This window comes from Manis pentadactyla, chromosome 3 (genome assembly GCF_030020395.1).
Source record: "Manis pentadactyla isolate mManPen7 chromosome 3, mManPen7.hap1, whole genome shotgun sequence".
Classification (NCBI taxonomy): domain Eukaryota; kingdom Metazoa; phylum Chordata; class Mammalia; order Pholidota; family Manidae; genus Manis; species Manis pentadactyla.
The window spans coordinates 100,363,498-100,377,962 of NC_080021.1; the positions used below are offsets into that span (position 1 = coordinate 100,363,498).

The 14,465-nt window shown below is 38.2% G+C and overlaps 1 protein-coding gene across 2 annotated transcripts in view; it reads right to left on the reverse strand.

Annotated features, from left to right (window-relative positions):
* CDC123 (cell division cycle 123) overlaps positions 1-14,453 on the reverse strand; it is a 67,916-nt gene extending 53,463 nt beyond the window's left edge. The window contains exons 1-4 of one of the 2 annotated variants that reach the window (XM_036908104.2): positions 14,104-14,450; positions 9,291-9,362; positions 5,083-5,140; positions 4,834-4,866 (exon numbers count right to left, since the gene is read on the reverse strand). In XM_036908104.2, coding sequence (XP_036763999.1) covers positions 4,834-4,866; positions 5,083-5,140; positions 9,291-9,362; positions 14,104-14,177 — 237 coding nt within the window. In that variant the 5' untranslated portion in view covers positions 14,178-14,450. Of the gene's footprint in view, positions 1-4,833; positions 4,867-5,082; positions 5,141-9,290; positions 9,363-14,103 lie in introns of both variants that reach the window. The other variant, XM_036908105.2, reaches the window with a different exon arrangement.
* Positions 14,454-14,465: the final 12 nt, after the last annotated feature.

Sequence of the window (14,465 nt, forward strand, 5' to 3'; positions counted from 1 at the left end):
AACATTCTAAGTGTCATTTCAACCAGCAAGTAAATAATACAGTTGTGAAAGAACTTGAACATGATTGCTATTATGATCTGCCTTGACTATTAGAGGAGCACACGGACATACTTAGAGACTAGGAGAGTAGAGACGTGGAGGTAGAACCTGCAGGCGAGACTGAATACAAAAATATTAACAGATTCACTACAAAATTTAAATGTCCTTTATATTTGCTGCCCCCTATTGGTAAATGCAAATTCTGAAAAAGTCCAGTAATGACCAGTTCTTCTATATGGGAAAAAAAAGTTAATATAGGTCCAGAATTAGCTAAAATTACACACTGAAAAAACATATCAAATGGTTATGCTAATTCCTAAGATGTAACCCAGTTATGCAAAGAGTAAACTGTTATAAGAGTCTGTGACACAGACCAAACAATATAAGTTTTAAAAAATGGCAATATATCCCCCAAAACAGAAACCAGCTTTCATCAATAGGCTGGTGAGTAAAGAAAGGAGAGACCAAGGGAAGGCTAGCCTCCCTTTCCTTCTGCTACAGAAGTATGCGATCTCTGGACCACTTAGCTGCATCTTTTAGTTATCTGATACCCTGCCACTGTATGGATCTTCTTTCTGTTTTCCATCTTCAGATTAGACATATGAAATTAAACTGTAGTGACTCAGACAAGCTTTCAAAACAAAGCCTTGTGTCCCTTATTTTTCATTTGCCTCTCCTCATCAAAAGGAATTATGATTTATGTTAAGCCAATAATTTCCTTATAATCCCCTGAAGTTGCTGATTTATCTCCCCTAAAATTCTATCTGTAAAAACACTTACCTAAGATCTGCATTATAAATTTCACAACATAAAGGAATTCCAATTTAATTTTCCTATCCCATAAAACTTCACAATTTAATTTTCCTATCCCATAAAACTTGTTTTATTTTTTTAAGTTTTAATTAAAACTTCACAGTTTTAATTAAATTAAAATAATTTAATTTTTCCTATCCCATAAAACTTCACAGAAGCAAGCAGTCCTGACTGCTTTGTATTTATGCATTACATTTTAAAAGAGATGACAGATTCCCTCAAATCCTCAAGTTATTCAGCTTTAGGAAATCCTGCCATAAGGATCCTAAACCAAAATTATAAAAAGATTATGCATTGTAGAGAAAAATTTGTGCTTCAGCAGGAGACAATGTATTGTCTACATACAGCACATCCTTGTAGGTTACCTGATTCTATGAGGTCTCCAAGCTATTTTACAATTTGGTAAATTGTTGGTTAAGTGGTAATGATGAAAGGTTTTCTTATGGACATGAAAATGCTATCCTGTCTGATAGAAATCCAGTTGATTCCCCTCCCACTCTTGATAGAGGCAAGCCAGTTTTGCTTCACAAATCATTTCAATTTTCTTAACCTATAAACAAGCCTATACTTTGGGTTCTCTTCTGAACCAGTTATTATACCTGCCTGCATCTGTCATGACTTAAATAAAACCTACAACATGCATTAACAAATTTCATATCTATATGGGAGTTATGACTCTCTCTTTCTCTGAAAATTGCATTTTAACAGATTTAACTAATAGGATCCTTTCAAGTGCACAGCTTGAGTCAATTTTACTTATTTTTGTTTTTTCTTTACTTGTTTATTCATTCATTCTTTTCAACTAGTCAATCTTAAATATGTGCAACACCTCAGTTGTCTGGGAAAAGGTTACCCTGGGAAGTAGGATAAAATCCATGTTTTTAATCATATCCATGGACTTTGTGATACAAACTCACCCATCTTTCCAACTTTGCCCACCACCTGCACCACACCGTTAAGAAAAGGTACCTCTTTCAAAAAAAATTTTAAATCATGAAATGTCTTAAATACACAAGAAGTATGTATATTTTTCCCTGGATCCATATATTCAACAATTTGGCATATCTGACCCAGCCCTTTAAATTTCTTAAGGGAAAAACCATTACAATATAAACCTTACCTCCTTGCTCTCCTCACTTAACCTTTCCCTCTCCCCACAGGCAACCAGCATTACAATGGGCATATTCTTCTACAGTCATGATTTTATACTTAGGATAACCTGTGCCTGTCCATAAAACACAACATCTTAGAAATTTAAAATAACTGCTGTCATTTGATATGTAAGCTTCTGGCAACTCTTAGAAATTACTATTATGCTTTTGAGATTTATCCATCTTGATTCTCTTTTCCCATTTCAATTCAGTATTATCTACACAAACAGACTATTACCATTCACCACTACTGGGTCTTTTCCCACCTTGGGTCTTGGCTCAACATCCCTCCACTAAGAGTGTGCTCCTGCCACGAATGTCCTCGGTGGAGCAACAGTGCGTTCCACCCAGGGAAAACCAATCACTCCTTTAAAATAACTTTTTATTTTGAAATAATTTTACACTTTGAGAAGCATTAAAATCTGAGTAACAAGAATTTTAACAGACTCTTCACTCAGGCATTTTGCCATGTTTGCTTTCTCATTCTCTTCCTAATCCCTCTCTATATATCTATGCAGATGTGCATATATACATATATATAAAATACATTTTTTTCCTACACTCAAAGTAAGTTGAAGTCACAATGCCCCTTTACCCTTAAATACCTCAGCATGTATTTCCTAAAAATCAGAACATTCTTTTACATAACCTAGGAAAATTACCAAAATCAGGAAGCTAACACTAATACCACATCATAATCTCATCTATATACCCTATTCCAAATGTGCCTATTGTCCTAATACTGTCTTTTAAGGCAATAGAAAAATAAGTTTTTTTCCTGCCCTACAATCCAGGCTAGAATCATGCACTGCCTTTGGCTGTCATGTCTCTTTAATCTCCTTTAGTTTTTAACAGTTCCTCTCTCTGTTCTTTATCTTTCAGGACCTTGACGTTTTTGAAGAGTTCAGGGCACTTACTCTGTATAGTTGCCAAACGCTGAGTTTGCTGGATGTTTCCTCATGATTAGATCCAGGCTGTGCATTCTGTGTGCTTCTCAGTGCATCATGTCAGGATGCTGACAATGTAGGTCTGTCCCATCACTGACAAGGTTAACTGATCACCAGACTGCCAGGTTTTTCCATTGTGAAGTTATTTTTCTCTTATAATCAGTAAGTAATTTGGGTGGAGATACTTTAAGAATATTCAAATATCCTCTTTCTCATCAAATATCTACCCAGTAGTTTTAACATCGATTTCATCAGTTACTACTATGATGGTGGCCAAATGGGTATTTCTAACTCCACCATTCCATCTACACTTATGATCTGGTGCCTTTTCTACTAAAAGGGCTTTCCCTTCTGCTTCATTTAGTGTAATCATTTTTTATGTCAGTATGGGATCATGGATTCTAATTTTAGTCAATGGTTATCATTGCTTTGTTATGATGCTCAAATATTTGACTGGAGGGAGCCCATTGAAGCTGGTTTGTGGGTCCTTTTTCTCAAGTTCACATCATCCTTACTTTCAGACACGAGTTTTTGCAGGCTCATATTTACTTTCCTACCTCTAGTCTTAAATTTCTCTAAGGTGGTTCGATTCCTTTTAATGGGGAATGTTATTCAGACACCAAGATCAGGGCTCTAAGTATGCTCATTGCTACCATGATGTCCTTCCTTCTAGATCTTTCTAAACAGAGTTTAGTAAATATACACACATACAAGAGTATATGTTATTTATTTCTGTATCTTCCTATTAAAAAACAAGAGTTGATATGGATAATCTTACTACATTAAGGGTCCAAGTCAAATACTACTTCTCCCTTAAAGCATTTCTAGATGCTCTCAGTTAAAACTGTTCTCTGCTCTGACAGCACTTTGTCATCTACCCCCAAAATCGGGTATCTTTCCCTACTGATCTATGCACTCCCTAATGGCATATTCATGTATTTACTTCATAGAACTCATTATAATATCCTAAATATGGTCAGTAACTCACATACATGAACAGACTTTTCATAAAAGGGGGCTGATTGACTTGCATGAGACCCAGAGTAAAATAAAATGAAACCTTTCATTTTCTACATATGTTCACATGCTTTTTATACGTGAGGAGATAACATCATTTTAGGCTTCAGCACTTTTTTTTCTTATACCCTGGACATCACATCTCTTCCATTGATGTAAACAATAAATTCTTATTTAGAATTCTTTTAAATTATTTAAATCCTCTGCTAAAACCAGTTGCCTGTACCATGCCTTTACATTTATTTGAAAGGAATTTTACAAAAACTTTTTCTCTCTTATCTCAAGGGATGAGGAGTCTCATTTACCTATCATATTTTTAGCAAAACAGTTTTTACTTCTCTCATTCCACTAAAAATGTTATCAAAGCATGTTTTAAGTTGAATCTGACAACAGCATTCTTATCCTGAAAGACTATATATACGCTCAATCAACTTCTACATTTTTATTCAAGATACTGGTTAAAGCCACATACTTCTCTGCTCTTGTGTAATTTTTACACCATTTAAATACACATGAATAAGTGAATATAGATTTCCACTTTAATTTAGGTTCTACAGATCCGGGAGCCTCAAGAGTCTAACGTTAGGCTTGATCCCTTCTTTCAGAGCTTAACAGAAACAAGTCAAGGTATCAACTATGCACTTAAAATGCTTCCTTTGAAATCAAAGGGAAAAAAAGGTCAGGCCACGTTGCCTGTAAAGAGTAATTCAAGTTACTTTCCAAAATAATGATCATAAGCCAACAGATAAAAAGACATTTGCAATGGTGAATGAATGGGAATTTACAAAGACATGCATCAAAAGCCTAAAGCACCCTGTGTGAGACAATGTAAGGCTGTCCCCACACTGGTACAGCTCTGCTCTTACCGTAAGCGTGGCTGTGTTCTCGTCATCTGACCACTGCAAAGAGAAGAGGACAAACAGAAAACATTAAATGTAGATAGTGTATACTGGGCTTCCAGAAAGCAGAGCTCCACCTAAAATGATACATAAAGAGGAAATATCTTTTCCGGAACACAAAATATACGTCAAAATGGGATTTTCAAGTTAATCCTCACTTTATTGAATGTATGCTAAGACCTAAGTATCAGAACAAAACATTTGTTTTGAACCAACCTGTATTTCTTCTGCCTCATCATCACTGTCTGGCTGGGAACTTGTTGGTGGATCTTCCCTAGAACAACATAAAGCAAAAATTAAGCAAGAAAAAGGCTTTGATACCATGTCGTCATTATTTTCAGGTGTAATGACATATATAAAACAGCCTATATGAGCAGTTTTTTCCTGCACATATGTCCTCAGGCAAGCAAAACAAAATAAAGAATGAACAAGTGGGACCACATCAAACTAAATAGCAAAGGACACCATCAGCAGAACAAAAAGTTATCCTACAGTATTGGAGAATATATTCATAAATGATTTATCCAATAGGAGTTAACATCCAAAACATATAAAAAGCTCGTAGGCCTCAACACCAGAAAAACAAATAACCTGATCAAAAAACAGGCGGAGGACCTGAACAGACACTTTTCCAAAGAAGAAATACAGATGGCTAACAGTTACATGAAAAGATGCTCCAAGATGCTAATCATCAGGGAAATACAAATCAAAACCACAATGAGATATGACCTCACACCAGTTAGAATGGCTACTGTCCAAACGACAAGAAATATCAAGTGTTGGCAAGGATGTAGAGAAAAGGGAACGCTTCTGCACTGTTGGTGGGAGTGTTAACTGTTGCAGCCACTCTGGAAAGCAGTATGGAGGTTCCTCAAAAGACTAAAAATAGAAATACCATTCTACCCAGCAATTCCACTTCTGGGAAATTACCCAAAGAAAACAAAATCCCCGATCTGAAAAGATACATGCACTCCTATGTTGATTGCTGCATTATTTACAATAGCTATGATATGAAAGCAACCAAAGTGTCTATCAGTAAATGAATAGATAAAGAAGATGTGGTACATATATACAATGGAATATTCATATACATGATGGAATATTATTCAGCAATAAAAAGAACACAAATCTTGCCATTTGCAACAACCTGGATAGATAGATCTAGAGGATATTATGCTCAGGGAAATAAGCCAGGTGGAGAAAAACAAATACCATATGATTTCACCTATTTCTGGAATATAAAAACAAAGCAAAACAGAAGGAACAAAAACATCAGTAGATTCACAGACACTGAGAAGGAACTGGTGGTTGCCACAGCGGGGGATGTTGGGCTGGGTGAGAGGGGAAGGTGAGTGGGATAAAGGCGCATAAAAATTCTCAAACATAATGTAGTCTGGACACAGGATAGTGGTACAGCATGGAGAATGCAGCCAATGAGTCTGTAATATCCTCCTATGTTGACAGATAGTAGCTGCACTTGCAAGGGTCAGGATTTAACAATATGGGTAACTGCTGAGCCACTGCATTGTATACTTGAAACTAAAATAAGACTGTGTACCAATTTAAAAGACATAGATAGCAAATGGGATGAAGGAAGACACCAGAAGAAATTGTCTGAAGAGTTGTTCTGCACAGCTGATGGAAAAACCAAGAATCTTGTTTATATGGTGAAAACAAAGAATGTGGGCTGGGGTCAGGAATCACCATGGATTTGGACTGGTACTGCAGAAAGGTATGGGGAAGAGAGAGAAAGAAATACTCCTATATGCTATCTTTGAAGAAACCAGTGGGTGAAGCAGGTCTGACTGGCCACCTAGCAGCTCACCTTCCCTGCCCAGGGGGGACAAAGGCTGAAAGAACCCAGAGGGAATAACACTGCCCGGCCCCTCCTCAACATTCGACTACAAACGACTGCCTAACAAAGAACTCAGTCATAGCACTGAAAATAAATAATCAGAGTAAGAACCAACACAGGATTTGTACCAAGAAACTACAAGAAAAAGGGAAAGGGAGACTCCTAGTTCATGATGGGCATTTATTCATCTATTGCTATGTTCCCTCCTGAAACACCACTAAAATAAAGACCCAAGGAAAAAGAGGAGACAACTGCAAAAAAGGGAGGCAATGAAAGTTTGAAACTGAAAGCCCATGAGGGGTAACCCAGTGAGCAACAGGCAGAACCTGGGGCACTATCCCGGATGATGGGACCGCAGCTCTAGGCTCCAGATGGGGTGACCTGTGTGAAGGCCATAAAAGTGGAGGTAAGACACACCCAGTCTTCCTCACCTTCCACACCCCAGGACCTGATCCTCCTCCAAGTCCCAGAGGAACATGGGGGTGAAATGCTAGAATATGAAGGGGAGCCATATGTATGTGAAAGTCGTATGAAGAGTGAGACCCCTAGTCCCCTCCTTCCCACCTTGCTCCCGGAATACAGACAGATTAGAGGATTCTTCCTGGAAAAACTAAACAATCCTAGAGAAAAGACCTGTAGATTAACTGTCATTTGGGAATCTCTTATCAATTTCTGTTGATTACTGGCCCCACCCAGGTACACAGTTTTCAAATGTGTGTGTGTGTATGAATGCACAGCACACTTAAAGATGAATAAAGTCCTAGAATAATTAAAAGACTAAAGAAAGGCTCCAAGATGAAGAGTTTTTCAACAGAGAAAACAGTCATACGGAAGAATTAAAGACAATAAAGGGACCAGATGAAAAATACATTTTTTTTAAATCACTAATACCATCACAGATAAGACCATACTGCATTCATTAGAGAACAGGAGCTATAAGAAAGTAACAGAGGAAAAGAGTGAACTTGAAGAAACTGAAAACATGGTAGCTGAAATTTAAAAATTCAATGAATGACAAAATCAAGGAAATTTCACAGAAAGTAGAACTAAGAAGACAGAGCTGGAAATAAAGAGAAACTTTAAAATTCGGAGAATTTTAATGTTGGATCAGCAGATCCAACATCTAAATTAATAGGAGTTTCAGAAAGAGAAGCAAGAAAACAAAAGGAAATCATCAAAGATATACTTTCAAATGTCCCCAAAATGAAAAATATAAGTCTCTAGAATCAAAAGGCTTACCAGGCACACAGCACAATGAATGGGAAAAAAACAAATTCAGATAAAGTGCAAAGATGGTCACAATAATTCTTTCCATCTCATATGACACGCCCCCTTGCAGGGTGACTTTGCCACTCTTCCCACCAAAAAATGGCACTTACTTTCCTGTTTCTCTAATTTAGACTGGCTTCAAGACTCAATGTGACAATCACAAGTGATACCATGTAATTTGGAGCACAGGTGTCAAAAGTCTTTACAGCTTCCGCTCTCATGTTTTTGGAATGCTGCCACCACCATGGAAAGAAGCCAAGGTTAGTCCTGGTGATGAGACCACACGGAAAGAGAGGCCTAGCTGACATTTTGCATCAACAGCCAGACATGTGAGTTACACCATATTAAAACCATTCAGTTCAGTTAAACCACAGAATGACTGCAGACAAATAAGTGACCTTAGCAAGACGAACAAGACTCTCCCAGTGTCCAGAATTATGGAGGTGCTAAGATTTCACCCTACTTGCAAGCTAACAAGTTAGCCTGCCACAGTTCCATGGCCTCTGGCAGAAGATGTTAAAACTCCTGGGTCAGAAACAAAGTACACTATCACTCAGAGCACAGCAGAGAGCAAGAGCTTCATCCCAGCATCACTTCCCATGGGGTCAAGGAGAGGCCCAGGTTTGAGTTACAACTGAGGAACCCTGAATTTAGGGAATCTCATCTTTTATAATGGGCTGCAGGTAAACTTGCTCAATCTTTGACCCAAGGGGAAGACACTGTCTTTATTTGTACTAGACAATGAGCAAACCTGCTCTCTACAAGTAATGAAGACACTATCTCTATCTTCGAAGGCTGTTTGCTATATAAACATCCCTGAAACATAATCCGGACAAAAGCTGTCACTACCTCTGCTTGCAAAACATGCTATAACATGGGAGGGCTTTGTTTGCAATGCAGTGAGTTTTATCTTAAAAACTGAAGGCTCTCAGAGGCTCTTAATATGTCCTCTTCCTCCCTACCCCTCTTCTCCCCATCTCCAGAAGCAATACCTAACATCACATCCATTTTTTTTTTAACAATGATCATCATATCCATTTTCTAAATGCAGAGATGAAAGGAACTGTTCAATTTCACAAGCAGTTATTAGAGAGGAAGTACTCAATTTTGAAAACCTTAACTGAGCAATGACAAAGACTACAGGACAAAGATCAGTACATAATTTTAACTAGGGAAGAAAAAGGGTAGAGAATGGTGCCAAAGCTAATGTATTTATTTTACACGGTAGTTGTTGAGATTTAATCATTACAACATTTATTTTATGATGGAGTTTAAAGAATTTTTTGCTGATATACTTTACCTTCCTGAAACCACCAGAGTTCCGTCATCCAGTAAATAATCCTTCACATTCTGAGGCAGTGGAAGAATGATACTAAAAAAAAGAAAGACAAAAAAGTACATACCAAAAAAGGCATCACTTTAAAAGACAAACCACAAGCAGAAGAAAAAATTCTGACTTTATTTTTGAATTACTTGTTCCCTTTATTTTAATATGAAGTGGGGAATGTTAATTGTGTGCATTTGGTAGTGTAGCATTCTAGAAATTAGAAAAATATGAATCAATACCGTGGTAAACTAAATTAGGTTCATATAAATTACCAGTCATCTTTGTGGTAAAGAAAACGGAACCCAACCAAATCCAAAGACCCGTGCTGAAATCACACTATGAAAGCCACAAGCTCAAGAGAATTCTGAGGACGACGATTGTGCGCCTTTAAGAAATTAGAGAGCAGCAGATTATTTGCAGCAACACAGGAAATGCTGCAAACAAATCAGGTTAACAGAATCTGACCACCTTCTAAGATATAAGGCAGAAGTAGACTGAGATCTGGAAACCATTCCTCGGTAGGCAGCGAGCACATCAGGCTAAGAATTCAAGACATTCAGATGTCTTGGCAGCTCTCTATTTGACTGATCCCCAGAACTATAAAGTTGCTTAACTGAGCATGCTTTAGTTTAAATTGTTTTAGATAATCCCAAAGAACTGATGGCAAAGCCATACCTAAAGTCACTTAAAAACCTGTGGGATAATTTGTTTTTTACTTTGTAATAATCAATCATCCAAAAACCCTGCCACAGATACCCACAGGTAATGCTATTATTTGGATCTTGAGGCATCTGTTTTTTTAAAAGATTAAGATTATGACTGCTGTCAGAGTCAAGAGAACATCACAGACATGATGTGATTCATTACATGTTGAGCAAGTTTTCTGAGATGCTACAAATGGTTTTTGTGTGCAGAAAACGTTATACATGAACTACTTTGCTTTTAAAAATATCTGATTTATTAAAGTTACAATTTTACATTCGAAAGTCTAGTTCTTCAGGCTTTTAAACTCAAGTATCAATTCATATTATACTCTTTGCAAATCTGCTAAATTTTAACCAATTTCAAATGTCTTTGAAACTTAAAAGTTGCTTTAAAAATTCTAACTCTATTATCAAAGTAATCTACTCAGTTTTTTTTATTTTTATTTTTATTAAGGTATCATTGATATACATTCCTATGAAGGTTTCACAAGAAAAACAATTTGGTTGCTACATTCACCCATATTAGCGAGTCTCCCCCTATACCCCATTGCAGTCACTGTCCATCAGTGTAGTAAGATGCCACAGGGTCACTACTTGTCTACTCTGTGCTACAGTCTTGCCCATGCACCATGTGAACTAATCATAATATCCCTCAATCCCCTTCTCCCTCCCTCCCCACCGCCCTTCCCCACCCCTCCCCTTTGGTAACCACTAGTCCCTTCTTGGAGTCTGTGAGTCTGCTGCTGTTTTGTTCCTTCAGTTTTGCTTCAGTTTACTTTTTACATGTTAATTGTCTAATTACAAATAATTCTTTCCAAGTATTTAACTCTTATGAAGCCAGCACATTAAGTATAGTCAACCTAAGGTTCTTGCAAACATTCCAATACTATTTTAAAACTTGGAAAATTTTCCTACATGTTTTAACATATCACAATTCTAAACCAATTACACAATTTAAACTGGAGCCACAAGTCTAATCTGTTACATGTGTGTTAACTGTCCTCAAAATGGAAAATTCTTAAAAGATACTAAAATAGCAGGGGAAAAAAAAAAAACCTCTTAAATTTTTCATTGTTTCATCAATTCTACATTTAATTCTAGTTCTTCCTGGGGTTAAAGATACCCAACAATGTCATCTCAAAACAATGAGAGATGACCTTCCCAAGAGACTCTGAAGTTTACCTCCTCAGGGGCCTGAGACTGAAAAATGCTGGCAGGGTTGTCAGTTCCTAGACATATAGGGTGATTTTCCCACCACAGTGAGAGTGGATAGAGTCCTCTTTCTCCAGCAATGTCTCTAAATCTGCAAATCAGTGATTTCAGAATCCACGTCCCTTGTTTTCCAATTAGACTAATTCTCAAGTCTGATTTGAATCTGGACTTTCCCTCCAGGTTGCATCATCCCTTGATTGGATTCAAAACATCCATTTACTGTTTGATGCTATTCTGAATTCTTTGCATATTTTTCCCATTTGGAGGGTCTACAATCTTATAGAGCTTAGCTGACATGATAGATTCTGCAGTTCTTATGGTCACTGAGTTCTGCAGTCACAGTTCTAAAGTCATGGCATTATGTTGCATTATATTGTGTAAGTCAAGGAGGATACCAAGGTGATTCTGATAAAAACTCAAAGCCTATGAGAGGAAAAGGTACAAAAGAAACAAAAATTACAGTAAATAAGGTTATTGCTGCACCAAGTGCAGATGTATCAAGTGCTACCAAAATTTAGAGGAAAAAGAGACTGTGCATGAAGGACTGAGGCCATAAACAGGTCACTGCCAGGCAAGCTTTACACACAGCTTATGAGGTTAGCAAAGAGCTTAGTTGGTTTGATTGAAGAGAGTGATTGAAATCCACTCTCCCAGGGAGAATCCAATGAGGCCTAATATTTTCTCAAAGAATTAAATGACAAAGTACTTTCCCATTCCACATCCTATTCAGTATCCTATATATTCTATGTCCTATTCAAGTGGATGTAATTTTATACATACTTACAAATTAATGGAATTTTAGTGGTAAAGCTGGCCTTTAAAAGGTCATATAACTTCCATGTTTGAGGAAAGAAACAGAATGTAGAAAGGTAAAGTGGAAGGTCCATAGTCACCTAGCTAATTATTCTAAGCCTGAGTCAAAGTTGTAGAACTTGTCAAAAATGAACTTGTATTTTTACCTGAATAATCATCTCTGAATCATGATTAAACAACAGCAAATAATAATGCTGAGTCAAATACCAGAAATATGGCCCCTCAGCACTGCATCTGACAATGATAATGCTCATACAACTCCACCAGACTGGCCTGGGTTGTGGAGGAATGTCCTGCCTTATGTTAGGTTCCAATGACATCACCAGAGAACTGAAGAGACAGAAGAAATAGCTTAAAGACAGAGTACAGAAGTTTCGGGCAACACAGCTCAGTTGTGGAAGAAAAATCCCACCTCTTGGTTTATTTTTCACTCTCAGCTTCAGATGAATGGTACACGTTTTAAGTGAATTAGAATTATTTTGCTTTACTGGTGCTTCGATTAAATTTAAAACATAACAACAAGCAGCGTTTTTGTTTACTACATGCCAGAACAGTGGCATTTTAAGTGCTTTACCTCATTTAATCCCCCATGACAATCCTATTATTTTCTAAATTTCCCAGATGGGTCTTAAAGAGATTAAGCAATTTGCTCAAGATGCTGGTAGAACCAAATTTCAAAGCAGGCAGATGGCCTTTAATTCTTATATACTACACTTCACTGCCGAAGGCAAAGAAAAACTACACCAGAGGTCACAAAATGCACCTGCACAGGAAGCAAATTCAGTCATGAACTCAGCATGAAAATGTCTGAGAGGTTCACAAATACACTTTGTCACACGAAAACAAAATAAATAACTCTAACATCATCTCAGACTCAAAGCCTACTTCAATTATGCAAGATAATGAAGGATTGCGAAATAACTTCTATGTTAGGAGGTAATAGTCGCTGCTGCTGCTGCTGAATCCCGTTTTGGTGTGTCTTCAACGATCTTCAAATGCAAATATGACCTTCCTTTGAACAGTTCTAACTTCCATTACACTATGACTAACTGGGAGCAGATTCTATGTATGAAGAAAAGAATGCAAAAAAATTGTCTTTTGAATAATCTCCTCATGCTCTTCCAACCCCTCAGGATTTCAAGTTTCCCTCTCTGTATTCACACTGTCTGCACAAGAGGGCAGAACGAAAATGCAAAGACCATTAGCATCACACTAAGTGCCAAGCTAGGTTTAAAAGGGGAGAGAGCACAATCGAGAAAATCCTATCCTTGGATATGCAATTCTTTTATCTACCCCTCTTGGTGAGCGCAAGCCTACTCTTACATCATGCTCCAGATGTTGTTTGCTTTTGAACATTCGGCGACATTCCCCTAGCTGCCTTGCCTACATTACCTTGTGCGACTGGATGCAGGATGAAACAGTTAATCCTTTGATTGTCCTACAAACCGGAGATGGATTCCTTGCTGTACGCCAGAAAACTAGAAGACAAATACTGTTCCACTCCTTTCCAGATGGCTTCCTCTTACGGCCTATTACCATCCCTAACTATATAGCTATACTTTACCAATGCTTTCCATACACACTATCATCTTGGAGCTTCACAAGAGAATTTGAAATAGGGTCTGTATCACTGCTCCCATTTTATGGTGACTGAAAGGAATTAAGGTCCCCGGCGGGTTAGTCAGTGGCAAGCCCAGACTGCCCAGTTCTCATCACCTCCTCTCTCTCTCTCTCTCTCTCGGAATTCTGAAAGCAAGATCGGTGAACTCCCAAACCTAAAGTAGCTTAATCACTACTCACCCGCCTCTGACCTTCAATGAGCCACGACCTACACTTCTACCTACCCCAACACATTGACACGCAACGAGACGCTCGGCAAATATGGATCGACTTCATTAGCCTCCCCACCTGAATTACCAGTACAAAGTAGAAATCTCGGCACTGGTGCTGCAACCAGTCATTATAAAGGCCTGTATCTTTTGGATGGAGGCAGGATTTGCCCCAAATGTCGCAGTTCCTTTTTGCCTGTCGCCCGGACCTAACCTTTCCCGTCTTACCTCTTAATGGTAAGGCTTCGGAACAGTGGATACCACGCCGAGAACTGACAGTGCAGCACATGCTCCTTCTTCATCCTCCAGCCGCCGCCGCCGCCGCTTCTCGGTTTCCTTCCAGCACCCTCTCGGAACCCTGGTCTCCCGTCCCGGAAGTGCCCGCCGAGCTATTTTGGTTTAGAATTCTTCCGGTCCGTAAACCAAGAAGGAAGTAGCCGAAAAGGGAGCAGAGGAGCAGATGCTTGCGGTGTATCTTTAGTGTACACTCATACACGCACGCACTCACAAACACACTCAGAGTCCTGATCCCAGAAAAGGAGTTCCGGAAGTCTTGATAAGGGATTTTAAGAAGCGCACGCAACCCCACC